This window comes from Malania oleifera, chromosome 10, assembly GCF_029873635.1.
Source record: "Malania oleifera isolate guangnan ecotype guangnan chromosome 10, ASM2987363v1, whole genome shotgun sequence".
Lineage (NCBI taxonomy): Eukaryota > Viridiplantae > Streptophyta > Magnoliopsida > Santalales > Ximeniaceae > Malania > Malania oleifera.
This window is the reverse complement of record NC_080426.1, coordinates 67,654,921-67,675,519: the sequence shown is the minus strand read 5'-3', so window position 1 is coordinate 67,675,519 and position 20,599 is coordinate 67,654,921. Positions and strand designations below refer to the sequence as shown.

The 20,599-nt window shown below is 36.4% G+C and overlaps 1 protein-coding gene across 2 annotated transcripts in view; it reads right to left on the bottom strand.

Moving 5' to 3' along the window:
• LOC131166827 (ribosomal lysine N-methyltransferase set10) overlaps positions 1-20,599 on the bottom strand; it is a 94,371-nt gene that overhangs the window by 33,890 nt on the left and 39,882 nt on the right. For both annotated transcript variants that reach the window (XM_058125415.1, XM_058125416.1), the window contains 6 exons: positions 16,387-16,469; positions 12,523-12,549; positions 12,232-12,401; positions 11,973-12,086; positions 11,204-11,284; positions 11,001-11,062 (listed from right to left, as the gene is read on the bottom strand). In XM_058125415.1, the coding sequence (XP_057981398.1) occupies positions 11,001-11,062; positions 11,204-11,284; positions 11,973-12,086; positions 12,232-12,401; positions 12,523-12,549; positions 16,387-16,469 (537 nt within the window). The remainder of the gene's footprint in view (positions 1-11,000; positions 11,063-11,203; positions 11,285-11,972; positions 12,087-12,231; positions 12,402-12,522; positions 12,550-16,386; positions 16,470-20,599) is intronic.

Below are 20,599 nucleotides of genomic sequence, written 5' to 3'. Positions count from 1 at the left end.
TCTGGCAAGTTTATAAATGTCTCTTTCTCCTTCTTTTGTATTTAGTCTAGTATATAAAGTATTATAAGCTCTACGTTTAGCTTCACTAATAACCTTTTTCGAATTTTTTTCTTGCCTCTTTATACTTTTCAAGGTTTTCTATATTTCTACAACATTGCCATGTTTTATACCAATTTCTTTTTGTCTTAACAGCTTTCTAGAACTTCTTGATCCCACCTCCTTTACTACCCGACTATCTTCCTTTAGACTCATCTAAAATCTTTTATTATCTTTACGATAAAATTAGTCATCCTATTCCAAACAGTATTTGCATCTACCTTACCCCCTATTGTCCAATCACACTCTTTGATCATTTTATCTTTGAATTTTATTATATTTCTCCCTTCAAGCTCCAACAATTAGTCCTCTTGTGTTGATTTGTGTTACTCTCTTCCATTTTTTAGTATGTATATCTAATACTAGAACTCTATGTTGTGTAGTCAAACTTTCACCTAGTATAACTTTACAATTCTTACAAGATAGACAATCCCTTCCTAGTCAAAAAGAAATCGATTTGGCTCTTATTTTTCCCACTTTTGAAAGTTATTAAATGTTCTTCTCTTTTTATAAAGCAAGTGTTTAGTATAACCAAATCATAAGACATGGCAAAGTCAAAAATTATATCCGAGTCTACATTTTTTTCTCCATATCCATGGCCTCCATGTGTCCTCTCATAACCTATATTTATCCTTTTCAATGTGTCATTCAAATCAGCTCCAATGAATATCTTTTCAAACATTGCTATCCTTTATAAAATACTATCCATATCTTCCCAAAATTGTCATTTAAGGATTTTATCTAAGCCTATTAGGAGAGCATATGCACTAATGACATTTACTATCTCTATGTCTAGAATTGTCTTGATTTTAATGATCATGTCCCTTATTCTTTTAGCATCTACTACATTATCTTTTAGGTCTTTGTCTATAAGGATTCCCACCCCGTTTTTTATGTTTCTCTTTTCTAATGTACCAGAGTTCAAATCCTGATTTTTCAATTTCTCTAGCTTTCTCCCCCATTTCGTCTCTTTAAGGCAAATTAAGTTAGTTTTCCTTCTAAACATTGTTTCCACTATTTTCATGCTTTTACCCGTAAGTGTCCCTATATTCTAGGTTGCTGATCTAATCCTAGTTTCTTGTGCTAACTTCTTAGCCCTCTTGTTGGTCTAAGAAGGCTTAATCTCATTTCGATGATAACAAATTAAGGTTACTTAACATGTCTATGCAAGTTTGAGTTTCAGGACTTAAGTGATCTTATGATTTCAACTGGACATACTTGAAGAATTTGAATGGAAAATTACACTTAAGGCAATGAGACATGATAAACATGAAAGTTCAAGTCATGTGAGACATGAAGCTCCTTGAAGCGGTGCATAAAGCACATATTGGAAGCTTCACAACATGAAGACTTAGACACTAAGATAGGAAAATCATATGAAAGTCTCATGTAAGTGCTTCAAAACTTAATACTCATTGATTGAAGCTCCAAGGAAATGTCATTGGACTTAGATACCTAATTTTATTCATGGAAAATATTTTCTCAAAGTCAAAAATGAGTTTTCAAATATATGAATTAAGTTTGGAACCATAATCATTGAAAAACAAGTTTTCTGAAAGGAAAAGCGACTAATGATAAACCATTAGGCGACTGTGGTGCTTCTATGTTTGAAAATATTCAAACAAAATAGGCACAGGCGACTGACCTATCGGGCACAGTTGACTGACCTCATTCTAACTTTCAAAATACGCTGATTTTATTGACCCTTCGGGAACAGGCGACTGATGCAAGTGTTTAAACGTTGAACAGCGCTGATCTTGTTTCCAAATCTTGCGTGAATGGTTTCCAAATTGAGAGAAAATTCAAGGGAAAGTTTTTTTAAAACCCTAGTGCTCTATTTAAACATATTATTCTCACACATTAGGGCAAGAACACAAATTGAAAAGCAACGGCACGCACAACTCTCTTGTATTCTCTTTGTTGAAAGACTACTGTTGTGTTCTTGATTCTTTCACTTGGAAAAGACTGATTTGATATTCAAAACTCACATCTTTCAATCAATTCTGGTGATGTACTTCGAGCTTCAACTTTCATATTATTTTTGAAGTATTATTTTTGAATCTAACGTGTACTAATCTGCTCGTTTAAGGAGCTTTTTCTTGTACAAGCAAGTATTTGTTGTTTCTTGCATTTTTGACAGTTCGGGGGATTAAATCGTTGCCTAGCGAGAGGGGATTCTCGTTAGAGAGGCTAACTCCACCTTTGAGGGAGAGAGGTTGTAACTTCACCTGGTAACGAAATTGGTAAAGGAAATCTTCGCAGCGTATTGTAGGAGGCAAGGACGTAGGTTGTGGCAAAACCATGTAAAAACAACGGTGTTCAGCTTCTTCTTCCCTACTCTTTTTATTTTTTACAAGTTATAAATTGCGTGCATGATTTTATTTTTATAAGAACTTGCTGAATATTATCTCATGCTCAATATTAAATCTTGTTGAATATTTGAGGTTGAGCTAAATATTTGAAAACCTGTTGAAAAGAGGAATCTTGTTAAACATAGTGAACTTGCTGAACATATTTTGTTTGAGATCAAATATATATCAGTTGTACGAGCAAAGCATTGATTTTTCCATTCACAAAAGTTTATAACTTTGAGTTTGAAAATAAATAATCTGAGGATTAACTTGTTTGTGAACATATTTTTTGAATAAAGTATACGTGCTGAAGCTAAACAAGTACTTTACAAAATCTATTTTGAAAGAAAATACATGTGCTCAAAGTTAGATCTTAATATTGATTTTTATTAAGGCATAAATCAATCACTGAATTTATTCTTGAGTACAATGTTGTGAATCTTCTTGAATCAAGCTGAAAGTTATAATACGAACAAGTGATCAACTAAATGTATTATCTCATATTGTAAATTCAATTTGTATATCCATATTTATATCTAAAGGCTTGTAATTAACATAGTTTTGATTGTTGCATATCTACATATATACATCTATATATATTGGAAGGTTGAATAGTTAAGGGTTGAAGTATTTAAAATTCCGCGAATAATTTTTAAATGACCCAATTCACCTCCCCTCTTGGGAACACATCCTAATTTCACCTCTCCCTTCTATACTTACCCAGCCTATTCCCTTGACCCAGGTGGATTTGGTAAGGATTCATGATAAGGATTTAACAAGTTTTACGCTGGCTGTCAACAATCTAATGCAAACCTGCTCCTTAATCTGGGTTTGGGACCAGCTGTGTATACAAAGATAATTTGTGTTACACAGGAAAAGTGCAAGTCCGAGCTTTTTTTTTTTTTTTTTTTTTTTGGGATGCAAATTTATTTCACATAGACAACAAAGCAAAAGCTAAAAAACACACGACCTGCCCTAAGCAATCTAAACTTAATTAGTGATCACTAAGGAAGTTTAATAATTAATAGTCAGTGGCAGTAATGGTACAGATCTAAGAGCAGAATTAGTTTAAGATAGGGATCCAAGACATCCAAGAGTTACTGTAGTGAGAAACTAGAAGCTGATTCTAGTTATCATTGTCGAAGTAGACCCAGAACTGTATTGCAAGCTCTTTTACAGAATTGGTTAGAAATTGTTCTTTCTTTCTCTCTCAAACCCAGAACTGTTCACTCCCTCCCTCCCTAGCTCTCTAAGCCAATCCACAATCAAATATGAACATTAGTGCTCACAAACAAAGTTTAATAATCGTCGGTGGCAGTGATGGTACAGATCTAAGAGCAGAATTAGTTTAAGATAGGGATCCAAATGATTCAAGAGTTACAGTAATGAGAAACCGAAAGCAGATTCTAGTTATTATTATCCAAGTAAACCCAGAATTCTATTGCAAGCTCTCTTACATAACTAGTTAGAAATTGTTCTCTTTTTCTCTCTTAAACCCAGAATTGTTCTCTCCCTCCCTCCCTCTCTCTCTCAAACCCAGAATTGTTCTCTTACAGAATTAGATAGTGTTAATGGTTATTTGGTCATTTGGTATTATTAGTATGTGTTAGAGTTATGTTAGTAAGTGTGAGTTAGTAAGGGTATTATGGTCATTGGTATTGTACTTGACATATATTATAAATAGAGGGCACCAATCACTGATGTTAGGTCTTCCATTTTACCCAATTATTCAACATGGTGTCAAAGTAAGATCCAACCTAAACCCTAATTGCATGACCGCAGCTAAATCAAACCCTAAACATCATAATACCATGCAAACCTGCTGCTGTAGAAGGATCATCTGCATCACCAAGTCCAGGAGCAAGTTCAGAAGTTCCTGGAAAAAAGCTGCAGTCGCAGGAAAAATCCTGGATGCTTCTTTCCTCATCAAAAACTCAATAAATAGCTCATATTTTGCAAAACTAACCACATAACAAGCCACAGAACCTGCCAATCTGCCAGCCTGCAAAATTTCACAGCCAGAGGAGCCTCCACAGCTGAAAGCCGGCAGTGCTGACCTCACATGCCGGCACGTGAGTCTTTTGAGCAGCCATTTTGCTCCAATTTCCTCCCAAATTTCTTGAATCCTTCCCTACACCATAATACCAAGTTCTTTGTCATCTTCTTTTGTCCAAAGATACCACCTTTTTAGTTGCTCATGTCCAGCATTCCAGGAGTGATTGTTTTCTAATGCCTGAAGCTCTTGGTCAATGTTTATTGAATACACTGAGGCCTGAAACAGTGGTATTGTTGTGTTCTTGATTCATTTTTATATTGTTCATCGTGTGCTTGTGGTTTGCTCCGGTTGTCAAACGTTGTGCATTGGGATGGTGTCCATGAATTCCAAGAGGATGTTGTTCACTGGGTATTTCTATTTGCTACTGTATTTAGGCTGTGTGTGTTCTGGGATGGAGTTGCCAAATCCCAAAAGTACGTTTCCACTTTCAAGCACTTGTTTGAGTGGACAACGTACTATAACTATTTCAAAGGAAGAGTATTCAAGGTTCCTACAGTATCAAGCATCTCATTACATTGCATCTTTCTCTTAGAAGGGTCATCCTATAGTTTGTATGTCATCTAGTATCTCTCCCAGTCCTTTGATGATCGAATTTGCTTCTACAAACCATATGGCAGGTGTAACCAACTTCTTTTCTGCCCTCCAATATCCTAAAAATCAACCTCAAGTTACCTTTGTTGATGGGTCCACAACTACTATTAAGGGGATAGGAACAGTAAATCCTACTCACTCCATCTCTCTTTCTTCTGTTTTGTACATTCCTAAGTCCCCTTTCTATCATGTCAGTTAGTAAGCTTAGAAAGGCACTAAATTGTCCTATAATCTTCTTTCCTGATTCTATGATTATTCAGGATCTGAAGACGAGGAAGACAATTGCCACAGGATGTGAGGCTCGTGGAGTTTACTAATTTGAGTTGCTCTCTTATCCCATTTCCTGCACAGCCAATGCTACACCACTTCAAATCCATTCCGTCCTTGGACAAATTGAAACAACTAAATCCTACCTTGAGTTTTGCGTCTAGTCTTGAGTGTGAGTCTCGTCAGTTAGGAAGACATCATCGCATTCCCTTTGCTGGCCAGGTCAACAAATATTCAAATAGTCCTTTCATGCAAGTCCATTCGAATGTTTAGGGTCCAAGTTGCATCACATCAAAATTGGGATTTACATTTGTCAATGACTACTTCAAGATGGGTTGGTTGTATTTAAATGAAAGATGTTCAAAGTTGTTTAATATCTTTTGTACGTTCTGTTTTCAAATAAAGACTCAGTTTGATAAGCCAGTCAAAATACTTCATAGTGATAATGTGGAGTACTTCAACATGGAGCTGCAAAATAGAAAAAAAAAATAATCTTGAGGAAAGCTTCGGCTCGTCATCAACTACCAGCCCCTCAACCATTTCCTTACTGATGATAATTTCCCATTGCCAAATAGGACCAGCCCCATATTCTCTAAGTCACTCGTACCCTATTATATCAACTAAATGTCCCCAAAGTTTTTTGGAGTGATGTTGTGCTCACTATTGGATCTCTCATTAATAAAATGCCATCCTTTGTCCTTGGTGGTAAAATCCTATATTCAGTTATCTTCCCTAAGGTTCCTCTATTCTCCCTTCCTCCTCATATATTTGTTTGTATGTCTTTTGTCCATCAGTTAACTCTAAGAACTGATAAGTTGGATTCTCGTGCTATCAAATGTATTTCTATGGGGTATTCCTTAACTCAAAAGGGATATCGATGTTATAGCCCCTTTTTACATTGATTCTTTGTCTTTGCTGATGTTACCTTTTTTGAGTCTACACCACACTACTCAGATTCCTTAAGTTTAGTTGACCTTAGTAAGTCTCTTCCCTAGAGAATAATCTTTAGGAGGAGGTCTATAAGGAGCAGCCACTCGAGTTTGTTGCTCCACCCCGGGGGGGGGGGGGGGGGTGGCAAGATTAGTGTGTCAACTCAAGAAATCATTATGCGGTTTAAAAGTCTTCGAGAGCATTGTTTGCTAGATTCAATGTTGTCGTAGTTGAGTTTGGCCTCCATGGTGTGCAATGGATTATGGATCACTCTATATTTTATCACCATACTCCATCTAGCAGGATTTTGCTTATTGTGTATATGGATGATATTGTGATTACTGGAGATGATGATCAAGGCATCCAAGATCTAAAGCTTTTCTTACAAACTAAATTTCAGACCAAGGATTTGGGACCATTGGAGTACTTCTTACGTATAGAAGTACCAAGCTCTTATATAGGAACGGTCTCCTCATAGAGAAAATATGTTATTGATTTTTAAATGAGACTGGGTTGCTGCGATCCAAACTTGTTGGAAAGTTAAATTATCTCACAATCACTCAACCAAATATATCTTTCACAACAAGTATAGTGAGTTAGTTTCTCGATTCTCCGAAAACTAGAAACTGAGATGCAATAATTCGCATTTTGAGATATGTCAAAGGTGTATCAGGAAGAGGTTTCTTATTTCAGGATTGGGGATGCACTCATATTCAGGGATATATAGATGCTGACTGGGCCAAGTCATCTTCCAACTGAAGATCCACAACCGAATACTCTATCTTTGTTAGTGGTAATTTGGTTTCTTGGAAGAGTATGAAACAAACTGTGGTGGTCAGGTCAATTGTAAAGTTAAGAGTACAAGGCTATACTACATTTGAAGTTTTGTACTTGTTTGGTTGAAGAACATGTTGGAAGAAGTAGCTTTTTCACATTCTCAACCTATGGAGTTGATGTGTGATAATTGAGTTGTTATTTATATTGCCTCAACCCAAGCTTCCCCAAGCAAACTCAGAATTGTATTATGTCTTGAGCGTGTGTCAGTGTGTGCCTCTATTTCTCTTGAATTACAATCCTTTTGCCATCTATGTGGTCAAAGACATAAAAAATTGGTAAAGAGAGAGACGCACAAGCACATGTGTGTGCATGCGTCTATTTCTCTTGAATTGCCGCATCTTAGTCATCTATGTGATCAAGGGCATGGAAATTGGTACTAGAGTGATAAAACCTTTGGGGGATCAAAGTAGTTTTAAACCAGTGTAACTATGAAAGATTATGTCAAGGGCCCAGCGATCTAGCTATCATATTTTCTCATTCACTCAAGAACTAATCACTCACCATTCTCTCCAAGATGCAAACTAAATGAGAAGCTTGATAAGGTAACTTCGTCTTTTGTGATGATCAAAATGTCTGTGTACACAAATGTGTTTCTTGCTGATGGAGGAAGAAGATGGGTGAGAATACAAAAAGATTAATGACAAATTGGAGGCACAAACAAAAAGAGTACTGTGGAAAAAGAAAAAACAAAAAAAATACAAACAAGCAAACAAAAAACAACAACAAAAAATTGGAATTTCTTTTAGACAAAAAGATGAAGAAACTATTAGAAATGGAAGATTCGGATTAAGAAAATCAAGGTATTGGCACAGTTTATAAATGGGAAGCTAAAGAAGTGTTCAGGAATTGGGAACAGTTGCAGTAGAAAATGGCCCCGGAGAAATTGCTAATGTGGGTATGAAATTTATAAAGAAGACAATTCTAGTATAAAGCAATCACCATTGTCAACATCTACAGCATCAGAAAAAGCTAAGAGGAGCTCCAACTGTTTCTGAGAAAATCATATACCTAGCTCCAAAGTTAAGAAGGAAAGAACTCAAAACATACATACAAGAGGATTAGCGCAAGTTGCTCAAATGAAGGGCTCTTAGGCGCATGATGGAGGATATGCTTGAGCATGATTACAAGAATCCAGAGTGCCTCATAAGTCATAACTAAGGTGCAACTTTAGCAATATAAGGCAGGTTTTGATAAAAACGAATATGGAATAAGCTATTTCAATTTCAATGAAGGTCCACATTGGGAAAGAAGTAAAAAGCAGAGAGCTATGTCCTTTCCTAACAGATTGGTCCATTCCGTACGAATTCAAGTTTCTAATTTTCATCCTTGAGGGCAAGGATGTGGTTAAGGGGAGGGAGAATGTGGTACAAAAAGCAGGGACAAAGTTGAATCATTCAATAGTGATAGCGGCTTAGTCCCAATGTGGTTAAGAGGATGAGATATTATGTGTTCGAACCCGAGGAAGCAGTCACATGGTTAGACTTTAACTCATGGTCTTTAATCTTTGGCCACCAACTCTATTCCACTTTGCTCTCGTTGGGGCTCTATCAGGCTATGGCTCAATGGCCTTAGGTAGTGCCTCCAGCTCCAACAAACAGCCCAATGGAAAGGGTCCATGGTCCATTAAAAACTTGTCCAACTAAGTCCCTCTTGGCCTCCCCTTCCAAATGGGTAGGAGCTCTAACGATCACATTAAAAGAGGATTTCCATGAGTTGTCACCTCCTACCCTTTTTATCCAGCCAAAAAATAATAAGAAGAAGAAGTTCAATAGTTAGCAATTAGCTAGTGGCTGTTAAGATAGGGATCTAATATGTTGGCCTAACAAGACTTAATCTCGTTTTGATGATAACAAATTAAGGTTACTTATTGTGTTTTTAAGTTTCAGGAATCAAGTGTTTTACAAAGTAAAATGATTCTACTTGACAAGATTGAATGAAGCTTAAACTCAAAGCTACAAGTCATGAGGAATATGAAGTGTATTGAAGAGTTGATCAAAGCTTGGACAATTATTGAAGCTATACGACATGAAGACTTAGGAATTTATTTGTATTTATATTTTTAGAGTCTCATGTAAGTACTTCTAAGTTCAATATTGTGTTCGAAGCTCTTAAAATTTATTCTGGACTTAGAGACCTAATTTAGAATATGGAAAATATTTTTATAAGGTCCAAAATACATTTCAAAGTTAACAAAAACAAGTTTTGGAATCAAAATATAAAAAACACTAAGTAGTATAGTGTATAGGCGACTGATGATTATCTATCAGGCGGCTGATATGCTACTTAAGTGTTAATAAGGAAACAGAACAGGGTCAAGCAATTGAACTCTCGAGGTTAGGCTACTGAACTACTACTGCCTATTCTGGAGCGCTAGTTTGAATTAGTTCACGCAACTGACCTCATGGTTCAGGCGGCTGAAGTCTATGTTTTAAACTTATTAACAGCATTGATTTCTTTCCAAATTTGAATGATTTGGTTTCCAAACTTGGGGAAAACAGTAACAATCTTTCCTACTCTATACAAAGATTACTTTTTCACAAATTAGGGTAACCAATACTCACACATACAATTCAAATCTTTGCTATTCTCTTGATATACATTCCAATAAACTGCTGTGAGTTCTTGCTGAAAGCCCTAGACAAAATTCTGATTTGATTTTCTAAATTCTTCATCCTACAATCAGAATACTTTAGATATCTTTGTGAGCTTCAACTCTATATTGATTTCTTGAAGTATATAGTGCTTTATCTTGTACAAATTCCGCTCTTCTGAGAGTATTTTTATTGTATGAACTATTTGTATTGCTTGTTTTACAAACTGACAGTTCAGGGTTTTGAATCATTGCCTAGCAAGAGGGTGTTCTCGTTAGAGAGGGGTCTGCAGCTACCAACGGAGAGAGGGATACTCCACCTATTGAATGGAGTGGTAAAGGAAATCCTCACAGCACATTGCATGAGGCAAGGATGGAGGTGGTAAGCCGAACCTTGTAAAAAATACGGTGTTCGCTCTTCTTTCCCTATCTTTTAAATTATGCACTTTATAATCTGCGTGTATGCTCTGAATTTGCTGGGAAACTTGCTGAACGCTGAGTTTTGATTGTGTTTGCTTCAAGTTATTAAATTGGTGATTTGTATGGTTTATATTCCTGGCTGAAAATTCAGACCAATACTGATATTTGAATTTAGCAATAATTGGTTGAAGTTAAGTTATTGTGGTTGATTAATTGTTCAAAGCACAGGTAGCTAATCTACCTGATTTATAGTATTGAATTCTTGTCTTAAGAAAATACTTGGTTGTTGGAATTCAGGACTGATTGCTGAAATCACTGAAGGTAAAAATTTGAATTCTATTTTCAGTTTCTTATATACCTAGGATTGTCTATTGGTATAGTATGTTCACTGATTAGAATTTTTTGATTGATATTGGAGTGAGGCTTTGATTGGTACAAATAAAAAGGTTTAAAATAAACTCAGATTCCGCTAAATAATTTTTAAATACCCAATTCACCCCCCTCTTGGGATTACATCTTTATTTTCATAGCAGTTATAGAACGAGTGAAGAAATGAAGAAAACCATAACTGATTCCCACTATCATTATATCCAAGCAGACTGACAAATGTGTTATCTAAAAATTGACAATCCAACTTGATAATCTGATCTCAGTTTTCAACAAATAGGCATAAATCAATCAAGAACATAACATAATCCGTCACACAAATGCATCCCAAATATATAGGCATGGATATGCACTGAAGTAATCAGATAACTTACCAATAGGATGTTCAAAGATTCTACCAAGTAAAAAGAGAGTTAATAAAATATATATAGTTTTGATGTGTGAAAAATGAGACCTTGCTGAACACGGAAATTACCTCATTTCCTTTGTTGCCGTAACTTATTGATATTTCTTTCTCAATTTGAAATGTGCTGTGTCCTGCTTTCCAATTGGAAAAGAAAATGGGGAGGGACGCGATGAGCAGTCAAATATCCTAGTTACTTATCCAAAAAGGGAAGAGAAAATGAAATAAAAATATTAACTTGGCAAAACAACAAGAATTCAGGGGGATGATAAGACCAGAAATAAGGTACATAGAGAAAGGAACTGCAGTTGTTTGTCCTGTTCCATCAACTTCCCAAGTTGCCGCAGGCTTTAAATCTGGATGGCAGCATTATAAAAAAAGTGAGGTGAAATTACATATGAACCTTTCGCCAATATATTAGGAAATTAAACCATGAAAAAATCAGCAATATGAGAAAGAAAAAGATCCTCTATATGGGGAATCTCTTATTCAACAATCAAAATCCATACCTCGATTAAAGAAAAGTAATGACTTCAACCATCAACAACAAAATTAAGAAAACAAATAGAGACACAGAAGTACATACAATGTTGAAAGATGGGGCTCAACTTAAAATTCACAAGAAAAAGATAAGAGCCAATAGCATCCAACTGGAAAGATTCATTATTAAGGACCATAATACAGTTGCTAAGGGCAACCACCTTCTAGAGCCCATAAAGTTATCTCAAGATATTTTGATGCAAATTGTATTTGAACAAAATGATGCAAAAGTTCTCTAATAATTGTTCTTGAAGATCCATGGAACCTAGTCAAACAAGGGCAAGAAGAAAATATAACTGTTAAATATGGTAAAATGCTTGAGAGAGACGTTGATGAGAGGGGTCAAATGCTAAGGCCCTGACACCATTAGAATCCATGGAAACAACATAATATGAAAGAAATAAACTTCTTAGCAGTATATTATCTCTCCTTGTCAGTGTGCATGCACAAATAGACATTTCAGAATAGTAAATGAAGCTTGAAATGATTGGACACCAGGGTTACCATGGTTGCAAAAATCAATGCCAGGGACAAGACCCTCAACCCAAACAGCCTGCCCTTGTATGGGAGTGGATGCCATTCCAGTTACTCCTTTTTCAACTCTCTGACCAGCAAGTGCTAACATGAAAAGATTGTACATCACTTTAACTAGAAGTGTAGTGCCAAGTGGGAAAATGCATACTCCAAAACCTCCAGCTAAATAAATGGTATCAAAAAGTAACATTTTTTTAATGAATAATTGATGACAGAATAATGAGCTCACCTTTAGCGTCCTTTTCATGAATTGACTGTCCACTGGATATAAGATTTGAGCAAGCCCCAGAAGCTTTGCTTAAGCTTGTACGACTGTCTTGCTCTTCATGAAATTGTGGAAATACATAAGAATGTGGAAAAGGAATGTTTAAAGCACGAGTCCAAAAAACAGAATTCGCCCTATCATGATACCAATTGTGCAATATTAGCTTCTAATTCATAGCATTAATCAACATATATCTCGGAGATGGTTAAGACATTAATATAGAGATCTTCAGCAAAATGTTCAGGACATACATACCAAAGGAAGTCCTCAAAGCACACTTCTCTGGAAAAAGAAACAACAATGATTGAATTCAGTGTCTAGAAAAAGTATTAGAAATATAACATTTGGATAAGCATGACTATATTTAATTTTGAGTACCATCATTTGGACCATATGGCTCTCTATACATAGCCAAAGGGTAACCAAAAAAAAAAAAAAATGAAGGTTCAAGAACTCATATAGGTCCAAGCAGCAAAAAACATAAGCAAGAAGATATGTATCTAACCAATATCAGGCCATGTCAGACTATAACTTAAATAAACAGATCTTTTATTAGAGCAAGAAAAATCATTAACTGCATTGCCTACCACAATAGAGTGCTACATTGCTACCTATATCATTGCTTTGGGAGACTGTATTCTATCAGGGAAAAGGAACCATGTATGCACTTCAATGACTGCAGAGTCGTGCCAATATATGAATGAACAGATTAAAATAGTTAATACAACTGCAATTACCAACCATGATACTTATAAGAACCAGCGATTTGAACAAAAATGCATGACAGGTAAAAAGTGATTCTAAATCATGGTTTTAAATAAAGGCCGCGACCGTTACGTAACGCCGTTACATAATGATTTTTTGGGTTACCGATACCGTTACATACCGCAAAATCGGTGCGAATAAAAATCACGGCCGTAGTGGCCGTTACGGACCGCGACAATTATGTAAAGGCCGCTACGACCATTACGTAACCGCTATAGGACTATTACGCCCAAAAAAAAAAAATTTATTTTTTATTTTTTCTTCTCACTTTTTCTCTCTTTCATATATCATTCTCAATATACCAAGTGGCAAGAGGGGGAAAAGATTATAATGAGGATGACAATGATACAAAATTTACTATTTCTTTAAATACTCACAATAGATGCATTAATTAACAATTTCAAGACGCTAACTTGTTAGGAAATTTTCTTTTTTTTTTTTTTTGATAATCTTAGTAATGTGATATTTATGTTCTTTATTTTTCAACTTCTTTCTTTTCTAGCTATTTTATAGTTATATTATTCGTATGGCTTATGTGTTTAATAGATTAATGGAGTGTATAATGAATTTTTTTTTATTAATTAATTTAGCACACATAATAATTTATCACAGATAAGAACAATGAGAAGTATAAATATGCACACGTGTAATTTTCTATGATTGGCGGTTTAAAACAAATGTAAACTTGTTGCCCTTACCAAATAACTTAGTTACTCGAACTAAAGGATCCAAAATACACTAAAACTCTTTCTAAGAATGGCTAAAAGTTTAAAACATGCAAGTACGCTAATATGCACAAGGTTGTGCGTGCTTCAAAAAAATTCACAGCCGTTACACCTGCTTCCCTCTATGTAACATCCACTACTCCCGCTTCCCGTTACACCCGTTACCGTTACGTTACGCTAACCGCTACTGCGATTTAAAACCATGTTCTAAATTGAGCTAATTTTTTGCTAGGTTCAAAACTTCAAATCATAAATAACCACACTTAAGATCTTGCCACCAAATTTTGTTTTTGATCATCAACCCTAGGGTTACTAACACATCTAGCAAATGATTCTAAGATACCACCAATGAGGGTGGGGTGCAAACAAACAAATATTGGCAGAATAAAAGGTTGACTCATGAATCCAATAGTAAAAACCAGTATGCTGATGATGTACCAAAAAGGACAGTTTATGTTTCTCTACGCCAAGTCACCGCCTGGTCTAAAAAGATTAAGCAATTAGATTTTGAGCAAACCATGCATATTAAGAACTTTCCCCACATACATGCAGATAGTCACATAAGGAGACAAACATGCTGACTAGAACCAATAAGAGGAATAATTTAGGATGAGGATGAGCCTTGACCAAATTGTTAGGGTACCGCACTAAAACCAGAAGGACATAGATTCACGTCGCAGAAACAACCTCTCTAATTATAGTGGTAAGGCTAGATGCATCATGCTTTATCCAAATCATCAATATGGAGTGGGAGTTTCGTGCACTAGGAGTTGCATTTTTTAGGTGAATAACACAGGATAACAAATAAAGTAAATCACAAATAAGAAAAATTGGACCTAGAACTCCAGGAAACCCTGGATCTGATACTATCTGAAATTTTTTGTTCACGTCGTAACATTTGGACATCATACCAAGTAGGCTCCAACTTGGCCAAAAGCTTAAGTCATTTGGTGGACATATCCAACTACTGTAGAAACATATTAAAATTCCCGCTCCTACATGATGTCAGATTCATCAACATCCACCTCACAACACCTAAAACAAATCACACAGTTCGGCCTGGCATGTAGAACCATAAACTTGACATGGTCATTGGTCATACCATGCTAAGTCACCACATGATTGCAAAGCTTAAGCTATTAGATTGTGAACTAACAATATACATCAAGCCCAAATCAAATCACACGATTGAGCCTGGCATACCGGACATGGTCACACTGTAAGTCACAACATGCTTGCAAAGCCTAAGCTATTAACCAGCAAACCATATTTCACCGGGTGTTCCCTCTTCCAATTTGTCCTGAATTTTGGCTTTTGTAACTGAAAATTTGCATTTGATTTTTCAGGGGTTTAGGTATTGTGTGTTTGGAAACCCAGATATGTCAACCATTGCGCATTGCAGACTTACCCCTTAGATTTTCATTTCATAAGTAAAGGACATAAGCATATAGAATCCAAATAGATCACTATCTAGCACATACCTCTATTTCCTTCCCATTTGATCTAATCCTTACCGTCTTGCATCTAACAAATACATATTGTATGTCAAGCCTTAACACTGTATAGTCTATACTGTAATGCCAACTCAATCTCTATGATATTTTACAAACCCTACTCCCAATAAACTTGAAGCCCTGGCTAAACAAAATGATACAAAATGGGCCAAAGCAATAACTATTTGACAGTGTTCACATCATGATAAAATAACACAATTGCAAAAGCTATTGAGCATTTACACCAATAACATATGGCCTACATACAGTTAGAGGTCAGGTGAACATTCTTCAAGGTAGGCCTCAACAATATGTTAACAAAGCAACACCCCATATGATGATGGCCTGGTCATGGCTGAACCCAGCCTTCAGACTTAAGTTGGCTAGCCCAAGTCCAATCCTAAAAAGCATCAATGCCTCATGTGAACCTACATACACAAATCATATTATCAAGAACTCAAGGCCAAAACAATATTTGATTGGTACCTCCAAGGGTTAACAATGCCCAACACTACAGGCCAAACCACATGTCCAAGCCTACCATATCGTCAGGATCCTCCCTTGGCAACCATGGCCACTCTAGTTATGTTCTATCATTTTTATCTAAAAAAAGTTCAATTTCCTTTAAAAGCATGAGATTTGTTATCTCCTCATCGAATTTTATCCATTTCAATTGCAGCCTTCCACTCCCTTTCTTGGAACCTCCAGCATGCAATATCAAGCACCTACTAAGGGCAAATATCAGCATTCTTCTTTATAGCCCAGTCATGAATGAACATTTTCTGTAATTCTGTCACAATGACCCAGTCAAGAGACAAGGAATCACAAGCATTGTTAAAAAGCAATGAAGCCACCTACATGGTGCATACATTGCAAAATTCAGTCGTTCAAATAATTCTTACACACTGAATTGTGAAGTCAACAATTAATAGATAATTGAAAGGTCTATATGTATTGTCACTGAAAACTAATGAAGCAAGATCATATGCAAAAGCTGCAGCATAGCATAATCTAGTTACCAAAAAGGAGAACATAAATGTTAGCACACATGATTATGAAAACCCTGATGCTTGAGCATGCATGTAGAAAACCCATAAACGTGTATGACTTATTATGTACTTACCAACTTTACATACCTTTCTGGATCCCCAGTAAGGGCTAAAACTTTTTTCACCAAAATCTTCACTCTATCATCATATAATGACTGCAACTTTTTCTTCTGTAAGATAAGCCAGCCTAAGTTATTTATGTCCTAACATTTAATCTTTAAAAAAAAAAAATTAGTTCAATGACTCAATTTGAATAGTTGATCAAACTATTATAATGAACTCTGTCAATGACAAGTAGAATTAAGAAGAAAAAAAAAACGAGAAGAAACAAAAGTTATGTTTACAAAAATATGTGGAATGAGCTAAAAAGGCTTGCATATATCTTGCTTCATCACATTTCACCATGATGATCAGGATTTCAGAGTTGTAAAACTAAGCGAATTGTTTTTTGTGTTTAATAAGCTAAAGGTTATATTGGCAAGGGAAGATTGCTCCCCCTTAACATTCACAATTATCTCATATGTGAATAGTGATACAAGTCATTGCAACTCAGTGAAGATGAAACAATCAGAGTAACTCAAACTTGGATGTCCCAACTAAACTTTATTCCTCAAATATATGATATATGTCAATTTTTTGTAGAATTCCAACATATGGAATTAGAGCAGTACCAAACAACAAAAACCATCGATATGAATTGTTAGAGGCTATATATGACTTTTAGTATTATTATTATTGAGTGTGTTAGTATGTTAATTATTGAGAGTTAGTAAAGGTATTATTCTCATTAGAATGTATTTAAATTTGTATTATAAATAGAGGGAGAGACATATCTTCAGGTTAGGTCATTCATTTTACATCAAATCTTAACATAGTATCAGAACATGATCCTATCTAAACCCTATTTCCCTCAGCCGTCACTGGAAAACACCATTCCCGCAGCTGTTCTTCCCTAATCCACCTCGATCCCACACTAAATCACAAAACCAACCATATATCCACAATCACGCCCCTCGATGACCCACCCCACAACTCCACGCACCCCCACGGGCTGGCCAAATGCCAAGAGGATCAACCCCACGCACCGGCGCGTGAGTGCAGTTCTGGCCACTTTTTTTCTTTTTTTTCTTCTGCCATGCTCCGATTCCTAGACTATATTATCAAGCTGTTGCCAGTTTTTTGCTCAAAAATTCAACCATTTTCAACCATGCACTCACAGTATTCCTTTAATTTCTCTTTAGGGTATGTGAAGGCTTTCTTGTGAGTTTTTTGGAGCCGTAGCAGCATTCATAAGTTCATTTGTGAGGCTGTGGCAGTGCTATATCCATCAGTGAGTTTGTTCACCTCATCCGTGGTTGTGTTAGTGCTTCACATGGTTTGTGATTGTTTCGATTATTGATTGTGCTTCTTGTATTTGATGTGGTTGCTCATTTGTGAGTGCTGTGGCAGCACTATATCCATCGGTGAGTTGTTCACGTCCCCGTCATTGTGTTAGTACTTCACATAGTTTATGATAGTCCCAATTAGTTTTAATTTCTCTTCTTGTTTTTGGTGTGAATGCTGATTTGTGAGTGGTGGGATGGAATCTATGAATCCCAAAAATTTGTTTCCTATATCACTGCCACAAATAATGACTCAAAAGTTGGATGGAAAGAACTATGTTCAATAGTCTAAAGCTGTTCGGATTTATTTAGCAGGATTAGGGAAATCTGACCACTTGCTACAATCTGATTCTTCTGATAAGAAGAGAAAATACGTGTGGATTCAGGAAGATGCCTTGATTGTTTCCCTTTTATGGAATTTGATGGAGCCACAGATTGCACGAATGTGTATGCATCTAGGTACGTGCAAGGAGATTTGGCATTATGTCAAACTTCTATACTCTAGTAACATTACACATATGTATGATTTATCCCAAGAGTACCTTTAGTTACAACAAGGAGATAGGAGCATTGCAGATTATTTTGGAGAGACAAAGCGTATTCATGAGGAGTTTAACGTCAAGCAACCTATAACTGCCGACGTTCATGAGATGCAGAAGCATAGCGAGCAAATGACAGTTCTTCATGTTCTAGAAGGCTTGAGACGTGAGTTTAAGGCAATTGGTCCCAAATACTCAATAGTGTCGAGCTGCCATCATTTGTTAATGTTTATTCTCTTGTCCTTCGTGCTTCCTTTAGCACGCATTCTCCTGCTCTTTCCTTTGACTCTGAGAGGACAGCCATTGCCATACAAAGTGAATCTAGTTCTCTACCAAACAACCGCAAAAGTTATCGTGGTGGTTCAAGTAGTTGTAATGGTAGAGACGGACGAGGTGGAGGTACTCCTCGCAAGTGCACTCATTGGGGACAGAATAATCAGAGTATTGAGCAGTGTTGGGATCTTTACAGCAGACATTCACGTGTTGCCAATGCAGCCACCACTGACTTCAAACCTTTTGAGGCAGCCAATGCAGCCACCACCGACTCCTCACCTTTAGGGTCGAGTGGGGGCAACGTATTGTCTTTATGTGAGAGGTAGAGTATTCCAAATTCCAGCAATATCAAGCATTACAACAAGCTTCTCTTCCCATTGCATCTCTTGCCCAAACATGTAATCACACAGTATACTTGTCATCCAGTACTTCTCCTCCTACTCCTTGCGTCAAAGACTCCGCTGCCACTGATCATATCACAAGTATACCTAGCTTTTTCTCCACTCTTCAATATCCCGCAAATTTACCTTGTACTACTTTTACTAATGAATCCACTACTACAGTCAAGGGAATTGGGACTATAAATCCCACTTCTTCTATTTCTCTTCCTTCGGTTTTATACATTCCCAAATTTCCTTTCAATCTTATGTTCATTAGTAAAGTTGCAAAACCCATGAATTCTTCAGTGACATTCTTCCTTGATTTAGCGATTATTTAGGATTTGAAGATGAGGAAAACAATTAGCAAAGGGTGAAAAGCTAGTGGACTTTATCACTTTGATCCGCTATCTCCTTCTACCGCCTGCACTACTGCTGCCACACCTTTCCAAATTCATTGTTGCTTAGGTCATCCTTCATTGGAAAAGTTAAAATGTCTTGTTCCTAGTTTAAGTTTTGTGTCTAGCCTCAATTGTGAGTCTTGTCAGTTGGGAAAGCACCATCGTGTTTCTTTCACTTCCCAGGTCAACAAAAAGGTTGCAAGACCTTTTATGTTAGTTCATTTAGATGTATGGGGTCCTTTTATGTTAGTTTATTCAATAATGACTTGGTTATATTTAATAAAAGTTCTTTCTAAGTTATTTCTTGTATTTTGTGCCTTTTGTTTTGAAATAAAGACTCAATTTGATTTGCCAATTCGAATATTTCGAAGTGATAAAGCTAAAGAGTTTTTCAATACACAATTCACTACCGTATATAACTTAGTTGGGTATTGTTCATCAATCATCCTATTCCCACACTCCTCAACAAAATGGAGTAGCAGAGCTAAAAAATAGACATATTCTTGAAATCACTCGCACTTTACTTTATCAAATGCATGTACCTAAAGTGTTTTGGAATGATGTTGTATTTACTGCCTGTTATCTAATCAACAGAATGCCATCCTCTGTTCTTAGTGGTAAAATTCCCCACTCCATTCTCTTTCCTAATTCTCCTTTATTTTCTCTTCCACCTCGTATATTTGGGTGTGTGTCCTTTGTTCATCAACTAACTCCTGGGGTGGATAAAATAGATCCTCATGCTATAAAATGTGTCTTTCTAGGATACTCATATACACAAAAGGTATATCATTTGTTATAGTCCTATCTTGCATCACTTCTTTGTTTCTGCTGATGTTACCTTCTTTAACCTTACTACACCCAGTTACTGAGCGCTTGTGAGCTCAATGAGTCTCTTCCTTTGCCTAAATCTTGCATATTCTATGTTGCCGTCTTTGCCCAACCATCCATCTAAGTCTCCATGTAGCTCGAGTCCTTCTCATCGCCTTGATCATCCTAATTTGCAGGTGTATTCACGATGGTGGCTCCAAGGAAGAGAGTACCCTCTAGCTTCTACTACCACACCTTTGGTTTCCTCGTCTGATGACCATACTTTCCCATGATGTTGATCCTCCTATTGCTGTTCAAAAAGATAAACGCACATGTACTCACCACCACATTTCCAACTATGTTTTTTATGACTCCTTATCACCCTCCGTTATTGTTTTGTCACTACTCTTCCTAAACGCACATCTACTACCCTTCTTAAATCTGTTTCGGAAGCCTTAGCCCATTCAAGGTGGAGGGATGCTATGGTTGAAGAGATGAACTCTTTACATGACAATGGTACC